We start from the raw sequence: 10,019 nt of genomic DNA, 5'->3' as shown, positions 1-10,019 counted from the left end.
GTTTTGCTTAAGCTGAATTTTGAGCGAAATTTAGTCAACATCATTGCCAGGAGGTGTTTGGCGGCCATTTTGAAATTATGCAAATTAGGTGTATTCAAAAGGGGTTGATTATGGTTCCAATGAATAGCTTGCTATCAAAAACCCATACATAGACACCAAAATCAGCCGAATATCACACTTACTTCTAAAGTTAGACCAATTTAACCAATTTTGGTTTATACCGCTTTTTGGGGTAGGGGTAACCTTTGTTAACATTTGACCCCACTGTCACTATACAATATAATGAATCATAAATATGATGCATGGAATTATTAAAGGGCTTCATAAGGAAGCTTCTGACAAATTTTGGTTGCTTTATCGACATAATTGGGTGTATGAGAGGTGATCGGATTTTGAGCGCCTTTCAAACTGAAAGTGATTTTTGGAGAAAAAGAAGCTAAATGACGTGTTTTTTTTTCCTAAAAAAGACAGTTTATAGTATTGAACCATGCTAAAAATGTGTTAGTTATGTCTAAACATGATAAATAAATGTTACATTTGAATCTAAAGCTGCCTACTCTTGAATTATTCCATGAAAACTGAATTTTGCTATTTCGGCTAATTGGCCTCAAGTCATAATCACGTATTGGGGTGTGCAGAAAAAACGTACTTGATCTGGGAGTGTTACCCAGATTTTTTCCAAGGGTCTCAACATATAGAACAGGAAAATCAAAAGTTTTGCCGTAGAAGAGAGATGTACACAAGCATCCCCCCAGAGCCTATACAATGCTGTTCACCCCAGAACATGAAGCTACGCTTGCTGCTCGAATCCTCTTCACATCCTCCTCTTTCTGCTTCACTTCATCCGAATAAGCCTGAATGTTCACGTTCACCTGCTTTTGATCACGTCCTTCCTGTTCTCCTGAATCTAGGGAAATAATCATACAATGTTAAACCACCTTTAGGTTCATAAAGGGTTCAAGGTTCATACATCTTGCTTTTTTTGTTGATTAACATTGTATGAAATAATCATACAATGTTAATCAACAAAAAGCAAGATGTATGAACCTTGCACCTTATTGTACTCTCAAATGTCATCTACCTGGCGAATAACACAACATCTAGGTAGACAATGAACATCTTGCTCTACAAAGTGTGCACAACTTAAATTTAAATGGTCACATGACACATGTGATGCAACACACCACTCCTTTTAAGCTGTCTTTTGTCATCTGTTCTGAGGATGTCGGCAGAGCTGCCCTCATCAGTAGTGGTTTCAACCTCGTGCACCATTGGCTTCTGGACATGAAAAATCAACCAGAAGCGTGCACTGGCATTAAATATTGACAAGAGAAAGCAGGGCGGGCAGAATACCCACTTCCTGGCTGCCATTAGTAATATGGCCGAGCATTTATGGATTGTTCATTTGCCATGGCCATTCTCCTGGGATTATGTTCATTTACAGAACATTACAGATCAACTCCTGAATAGTGTGTTGGACTCGAGTCCACAGTCTCTGGGATGAAAAGCCAGTGGGAACAATATGGCACCATAACCCATCAAACGTTACATCAATAACGCAGACAAGCTCACCAAGCAAGAAGACTTCAGAAAGAGGATAAAAACGTTGTTTTCAGTAAAATCTTCTCAAAATAAAACAACTTTTCATTTTGAGTATTTAAAAATAAGCCACAAGAACTACCAATCCATATTAACCACGAAACAACAATTTTTTATGCAATTTGCAATCAGAAGAACAACCAATCTCAGATGTTGAAAATTTTTCCACAAAAATAATATTCCATTACACACACACACACACACACACACACACACACACACACACACACACACACACACACACACACACACACACACACACACACACACACACACACACACACACACACACACACACACACACACACACACACACACACACACACACACACACACACACACACACACACACACACACACACACACACACACACACACACCGGAACTTAAGATGGATTAAATTGAGATTTGTTTTGTTGTTGATCTGCACATAATACCCCATAATGTCAAAGTCGATTTTTTTTTTTGACAATTTTTTGCAAAATAATTAAAAATGAAAAGCAGAAATGTCTCGAGTCAATAAGTATTCATCCCCTTTGCTATGACATTCCAAATTGAGCTCAGGTGCATCTAATTTCCTTTGATCATCCTTCAGACATCTCTACAACTTCAAATTGGAGTCCGCACAATTAAATTGATTTTACATGATTTAGAAAGAAACACCTGTCCATATAAGGTCTCACAGTTGACAGTGAATGTCAGAGCATAAACTCTACCAGGAAGTCCAAGGAACTGTTCGTATAACTCAGATATAGAATTGTGAGGAGGCAGAGATCTGGGGAAGGGGATAAAACAATTTATATTGTTGAAAGTTTCCAAGAGCACAGTGAGCTCCATCGTTAGGAAATGGAAAGAATATCGAACTACGCAGACACTTCCTAGAGCTGGCCGTCCGACCAAACTGAGCAACCGGGCAAGAAGGACTTTGATCAGGGAGGCGACCAACAACCCAATGGCCACACTGACAGAACTACAGAGTTCCTTGGCTGAGATGGGAGAACTTGCTGGAAGGACAACAGTCTCTGCAGAACTTCACAAATCTAGGCTTTATTGGAGAGTGGCAAGATGCAAGTCACTCCTGAGAAAAGGCACATGAAAGGACGCCTGGAGCTTACAAAAAGGCAAGTGAAAAACTCAGACCATCAGGCAAAATATTCCGTTGCCTGACGAGAAGAAAATTGAGCTCTTTGGCCTGAATGCAAAGCGCTATGTCTGGCAGAAAACGAGCAGAACGCATCTAACACCATCCCTACTGTGAAGCATCATACTATGGAGATGCTTTTCAGTGATGAGGATTGGGAGACTCGTAAGTATATAAGGATTGATGTACGGAGCCAAATACAGACATATATTTGAGAAGAACCTGCTTCAGAGTGCAAAATAACCTGGACTGCGGTGAAGATTTTATGTTCCAACAGGACGATGACCCCCAGCATTCAGCCAAAGCAACACTGGAATGGTTTCTGAACAAGAATGTGAAAGTCCTTGAGTGGCCCAGACAAAGCCCAGACATGAATCCCATTGAGAATCTGTGGAAAAGACTTGAAGATTGCTGTTCACTGATGCTCTCTTTTAGACTCGACAGAGCTTGAGCAAATCTGCAAGGAAGAATGAGAGAAACTCCATATATCCAGATGTGCAAAGCTGATATAGACAAACCCAGGAAGACTTGGAGCTGTAATCGCTGCCAAAGGCGCTTCTACGAAGTATTGACTCAGGGGCTGAATACTTATATAAATTAGATATTTCTGTATTTCATTTTCAATTGCTCTGTAAGAAATTCTAAAAAAGGGAAATGCCATTGACATTATGAGGTATTTTGTTAGTGACAAAAAAAAATCTATTTTTAATTCAGGCTGTTACACAACAAAATGTGAAAAAAAAAATCAAGGGTAAAACACTTTTTGAAGGCAATGTGTATTTAAAAACAAAACAAGTAAAATAAAATGCAACTCAGTAAAACAAACCTGCATTCCCAAACTGCAGCCATTTTGCGACAACTTTTGTCCCAGTGCCACCAATTTGTTCAGAGCAATCCATTCCACTCTTGGATGTGGGCAACTCGACGGTAGCGGCCATGTCCTTATCGTCACTCACTTCCAGACGACACGTGGCCCAACTACTTTCATCGGCATCAAGCAAAACCTCATCAGGGCAGGACTCAAGCTTTACCAGAGAAGAGGGAACAGATGTTAACTTTGTGTATTTCTCTTGTCCTTGAGGCAAAACGATGGCGTTCCAAATGAGAATGTCTCTCTCAGCCCCACCTTCTGGTTTTCCATTTTCTCCATGCACAAAATCTTCCATCAATGCGCTGTCAGTGCTACGGGAGGATCCTGGACTCTCAGGTATTGAAGGTAGTGCATCGACGGAGCCCTGCATGTCACAGTCGCTTTGTTGTAGTGCCAACCTTGGGAAACCAATGTCTTTTTCAATATCTGAAAAACTGACCGTCTCCAAATCAACTTCAGGGGTCTCAGTCACGGTGTCAACATCCTCAACACTGAACATCTCTTGCACTGCTGCATGTTCAACAATGTCTGCAACCTTGTGCTTGCACGGTTGGTTTGATTCATTGCCGTTAGCCACCAAATGCAGCCGATTGGTTTTGGAAGCTATGCCCGCCATAGTATCGAGTTCCTCTACTACGTTGGTGCCATCATTCTGTACGAGTGGTTCATTTTCATCCTGATGATGTGTTTGTGGAACTGTGACGACGTTCTCATAGTTTCCACTACTCCTGCTTTTTAGGCTCCATACCTCACAAACGTTCTCCATTGAAGCTTTGCAATTTAAAATTTTGGTCACGGGACCTGGTCTGCCTTTGCTTGATACATTGCAACTCGAGGTCTCGCAGCTCCCATCACTGACATTGTGGGCAATTTGTGTCTCAGTGACTTTGAAATTCGGAAGACTTTTCAGAACATCATCATCATTATTATCTTCTGATCGTGACTGCTGCAAGCAACCCCAAAATGGTCCTAAAGCAAGAAGAGAGTCTCGTTTTAAGGAGGAACCCCTTGTAGACCCACTGACTATTCTGTGCTGCTTCTGAGGGGTCTTACTATTCCAGGTCTTATTACCGTCATAGGAATGTGTACCGTTAGATGGGAAGCCCTTACTGGACTCCGAAGAATCGTGCAAAGACCGACGTTCATTGTGATTTCCAGAATCACTGCTCCATTGTCCGAAGCTATAACGCCGTCGATGCAATGTAAAAGAAAAAGCACGAAATATTCCACGTTTCTTGGTCCCCGTTTGCTTTTCCTCAATACAAGGGGCTGAAACAGGGTGAGAAGGACGAATCAGACATTGTGCAGGAGGACTGAGGCCTTCGGGGTCTGCGCAGAATGGATCCCGTTGATTGGAGCCAATGTAAGATAACTTGGGCAGGTGAGATGCAATTGAGGCCTTATGGGTCGCCTTGTCTTTGTCACCCATGGCAACTCAAATTTCCAGAGTCCACAGAGCAGAGAGCATGTTCGTCTTGTGTTTTCCTCAAACATGTATGCTTCCTGCATTGCAGACACAAAACATGAAAAAAAAATTAGAGAGTGCAGACCCTCGCCAGGATGTGTTTGTGTGGCGTTTTTTGTGTGGTATATAATAGCTGCTGCGTTTGCGTGGTTTATTGACAGATTTGTGTTCAATCCAATATGGCTGCCAAACACGTGGCCGATGATTTAATTCTCCCATACAATTTTTGTGTATATCACGCTCAAGAAACTTCAAACTGATCGAATCAAGCGTTCTACTTGTCTAATATCACAATAATGAAGGCACTGATGACATCATCACAAATATATGTTATTCTTCATTGGGAGTACTTAACAATAAGCCACGTTTCAATTTATTCCATACGTCGGTTTTGTGAATATAGATGTGCAAAGTTTTTGATTTTTCCAAGATGGCACCCATACCACGTGACCTATGACGTCATAATCATTATAAAACTCTATTGGATGGTGAACATTTCTTGGCAACCGGACCAACGGTTGCAGAGAAAAGCATGCTCACGTTCTGTGAGGACAAACAGACAGATAGACAAACAAAATGGTAAACAGGCAAAGAAACAGATAAACAGACAAACAAACAGGTAACCAAACAAACAGGTAAACAAACAAACAAACAAGTAAAGATACAGTCAAAGTGCACCGCCCCCATGCCAAATAATGATATATCCTACAGTGCGGCATTGCCGGGTCGCCTCGGGCGCCCAGCAATACCGCGGTGCAGCTCTCAGAGAGTGCATTGGGAGGGAGAGGTGTACAATAATTGATTGATTAATTGCACAATTAAAATCAATAAAAGATTATCATAAAATATTTTCTCAATCAATTGGCTAATAGCATAACTAAACCACTAGTGCTTCATCCGAAGATGTATCTTTTAGAAATTTAATTAAATAATTCATTAATAAAAAAATAAATAATTAATTGATTAATCAATAAATTATTATTCGATTAAATTATTGATCAATAAATCAAAAATATCCTTTATAGCCACATCACCTGGTCACTGTCATGTCCAACTATTAGCTTCCTAGCTCAAAAGGTGCCTGAGATATTGCCCAGATGAGAAAGAAAATAAATAAATGATTATAATGAAAAGAAATAAATAAAAATCATAAAAAAATTAAATAGTGAATCAATTGGCTCATAGAATACATAAACCACCACCATTTCATCGGAATCTGTAACTTAATTTTTTTTAATTAATTAAATCATTCATTGAATAATTAAATAATTAATCGATTAATTAATTAATCAATAAATAAAAAATACCTTTTACAGCCAAATCACTTGGTCATTGGCATGCCCAAATATCAGCTTCCGAACTCAAAAGATGCCTGAGATAATGGTCAGAAGAGAAAGGAAATTTAATTAATTACATAAGTACTTAATTAATCGCTAATAATTAAATAACTCCTCAATTAATTGATTAATCAAAAAACAAAAAATACCGTTTTTGACAAAGGACTTGCTCACTATTGTGCCGAAATTTCAGCTTCCTAGCTCAAAGGATGGCTGAGATATCGCACGGACAAACAAACAAACAAACAAGAAAGAAAACAAGTACACATACATTCAAAGTACACCGCCCCATGCCAAATAATTAAATATGCTGCAGCGCGGCATTGCCGGGGCGCCTCCGGCGCCCGGCAATACCGCAGTGCAGCTCATTGAGGCTGCATTGGGAGGGAGAGGTGTACACTAATTGATTGATTAATTGTATAATTAAAATCAATAAAAGATTATCACAAAATATTTTCATAATCAATTGGCTAATCGCATAACTAAACCAGTAGTGCTTCATCCGAAGATGTATCTTTTAGAAATTTAATTAAATAAGTCATTTATAAAAAATTAAATAATTAATTGATTACTCAATAAATAATTAATCGATTAATCAATAAATACTTAATAGATGAAATGATTAATCAATAAATCAAAAATATCCTTGATAGCCACATCACTTGGTCACTCATGTCCAAATATTAGCTTCCCAGCTCAAAAGGTGCCTGAGATATTGGCCAAATGAGAAAGAAAATAAATAAATGATTAATAATGAAAATAAATAAATAATAATCATTAAAAAATTAAATTATTAATCAATTTGGTCAGAGAACACATAAACTACCACTATTTCATCAGAATCTGTAACTTAAAAAAAAAAAAAATTTTTTGTCATTAATCGAATAATTAAATAATTAATCGATTAATTGATTAATTAATAAATCAAAAATATCCTTTGCAGCCAAATCACCTGGTCATTGGCATGTCCAAATATCAGCTTCCTAACTCAAAAGGTGCCTGAGTTAATAATGGTCAGAAGAGAAATGAAATTTAATTAATTAAATAAGTACTTAATTAAACGCTAATAATTAAATAACTCCTCAATTAATTGATTATTCAAAAAACAAAAAATACCGTATTTGACAAAGGACTTGCTCACTACTGTGCCGAAATTTCAGCTTCCTAGCTCAAAGGATGGCTGAGATATCGTCCGGACAACCAAGAAAGAAAACAAACAAACAACCAGAGTGAAAACTGAGTACTCTCTTTCAGCGTGCGTCACTGCCGAGCCCCCTTTGGTGCCCGGCAATGACGATTTGCAATGCCTGGAGATGGCATAGGAAAGGAGCGGTGTACAACAAACAACCAGAGTGAAAACTGAGTACTCTCTTTCAGCGTGCGTCACTGCCGAGCCCCCTTTGGTGCCCGGCAATGACGATTTGCAATGCCTGGAGATGGCATAGGAAAGGAGCGGTGTACAATAGCATACCTAAAGCACTAGTGCTTCATCCGAAGATGTATCTTTTAGAAATTTAATTAAATAAGTCATTTATAAAAAATTAAATAATTAATTGATTACTCAATAAATAAATTAATCGATTAATCAATAAATACTTAATAGATGAAATGATTAATCAATAAATCAAAAATATCCTTGATAGCCACATCACTTGGTCACTCATGTCCAAATATTAGCTTCCCAGCTCAAAAGGTGCCTGAGATATTGGCCAAATGAGAAAGAAAATAAATAAATGATTAATAATGAAAATAAATAAATAACAAGTACACATACATTCAAAGTCCACCGCCCCATGCCAAATAATTAAATATGCTGCAGCGCGGCATTGCCGGGGCGCCTCCGGCGCCCGGCAATACCGCAGTGCAGCTCATTGAGGCTGCATTGGGAGGGAGAGGTGTACACTAATTGATTGATTAATTGTATAATTAAAATCAATAAAAGATTATCACAAAATATTTTCATAATCAATTGGCTAATCGCATAACTAAACCACTGGTGCTTCATCCGAAGATGTATCTTTTAGAAATTTAATTAAATAAGTCATTTATAAAAAATTCATTGATTACTCAATAAATAATTAATCGATTAATCAATAAATAATTAATAGATGAAATGATTAATCAATAAATCAAAAATATCCTTGATAGCCACATCACTTGGTCACTCATGTCCAAATATTAGCTTCCCAGCTCAAAAGGTGCCTGAGATATTGGCCAAATGAGAAAGAAAATAAATAAATGATTAATAATGAATATAAATAAATAATAATCATAAAAAAATTAAATTATTAATCAATTTGGTCAGAGAACACATAAACTACCACTATTTCATCAGAATCTGTAACTTTAAAAAAAAAAAAAATTTTTGTCATTAATCGAATAATTAAATAATTAATCGATTAATTGATTAATTAATAAATCAAAAATATCATTTGCAGCCAAATCACCTGGTCATTGGCATGTCCAAATATCAGCTTCCTAACTCAAAAGGTGCCTGAGTTAATGGTCAGAAGAGAAAGGAAATTTAATTAATTAAATAAGAACTTAATTAATCGCTAATAATTAAATAACTCCTTAATTTATTGATTAATCAAAAAAAAAAAAATACCGTTTTTGACAAAGGACTTTCTCACTATTGTGCCAAAATTTCAGCTTCCTAGCTCAAAGGATGGCTGAGATGATGAGATACCAAGAAAGAAAACAAACAAACAAACAAACAAGAAAACAAACAAGTACACATACATTCAAAGTACACCGCCCCATGCCAAATAATTAAATATGCTGCAGCGCGGCATTGCCGGGGCGCCTCCGGCGCCCGGCAATACCGCAGTGCAGCTCATTGAGGCTGCATTGGGAGGGAGAGGTGTACACTAATTGATTGATTAATTGTATAATTAAAATCAATAAAAGATTATCACAAAATATTTTCATAATCAATTGGCTAATCGCATAACTAAACCAGTAGTGCTTCATCCGAAGATGTATCTTTTAGAAATTTAATTAAATAAGTCATTTATAAAAAATTAAATAATTAATTGATTACTCAATAAATAATTAATCGATTAATCAATAAATACTTAATAGATGAAATGATTAATCAATAAATCAAAAATATCCTTGATAGCCACATCACTTGGTCACTCATGTCCAAATATTAGCTTCCCAGCTCAAAAGGTGCCTGAGATATTGGCCAAATGAGAAAGAAAATAAATAAATGATTAATAATGAAAATAAATAAATAATAATCATAAAAAAATTAAATTATTAATCAATTTGCTCAGAGAACACATAAACTACCACTATTTCATCAGAATCTGTAACTTTAAAAAAAAAAAAATTTTTGTCATTAATCGAATAATTAAATAATTAATCGATTAATTGATTAATTAATAAATCAAAAATATCCTTTGCAGCCAAATCACCTGGTCATTGGCATGTCCAAATATCAGCTTCCTAACTCAAAAGGTGCCTGAGTTAATAATGGTCAGAAGAGAAATGAAATTTAATTAATTAAATAAGTACTTAATTAAACGCTAATAATTAAATAACTCCTCAATTAATTGATTATTCAAAAAACAAAAAATACCGTATTTGACAAAGGACTTG

The 10,019-nt window shown here is 36.7% G+C and overlaps 1 protein-coding gene across 1 annotated transcript; it reads right to left on the bottom strand.

The window, feature by feature from the left end:
- Positions 1–758: 758 nt before the first annotated feature.
- LOC137439293 (uncharacterized) lies at positions 759–4,404 on the bottom strand. The gene is made up of 2 exons (XM_078768020.1): positions 3,567–4,404; positions 759–907 (listed from the first exon to the last, which is right to left on the bottom strand). The coding sequence occupies exons 1-2, from the start codon at positions 4,375–4,377 to the stop codon at positions 759–761; spliced, it is 960 nt and encodes a 319-aa protein (XP_078624146.1). The 5' UTR covers positions 4,378–4,404.
- Positions 4,405–10,019: the final 5,615 nt, after the last annotated feature.

The sequence above is a fragment of the Myxine glutinosa genome, chromosome 14 (assembly GCF_964187855.1).
Source record: "Myxine glutinosa chromosome 14, kmMyxGlut1.1, whole genome shotgun sequence".
Taxonomy (NCBI): domain Eukaryota; kingdom Metazoa; phylum Chordata; class Myxini; order Myxiniformes; family Myxinidae; genus Myxine; species Myxine glutinosa.
This window is presented reverse-complemented; position numbering and strand designations above follow the sequence as displayed.

What these genes read in the sequence shown, in the direction of transcription:
- LOC137439293 (XM_078768020.1), bottom strand. Translation starts at nt 4,377, where the DNA reads ATGGAGAACGTTTGTGAGGTATGGAGCCTAAAAAGCAGGAGTAGTGGA. An exon ending in GCTGCAGTTTGGGAATGCAG is followed by an intron (nt 908 to 3,566) that starts GTTTGTTTTACT and finishes TTATTTCCCTAG; the next exon opens with ATTCAGGAGAACAGGAAGGA.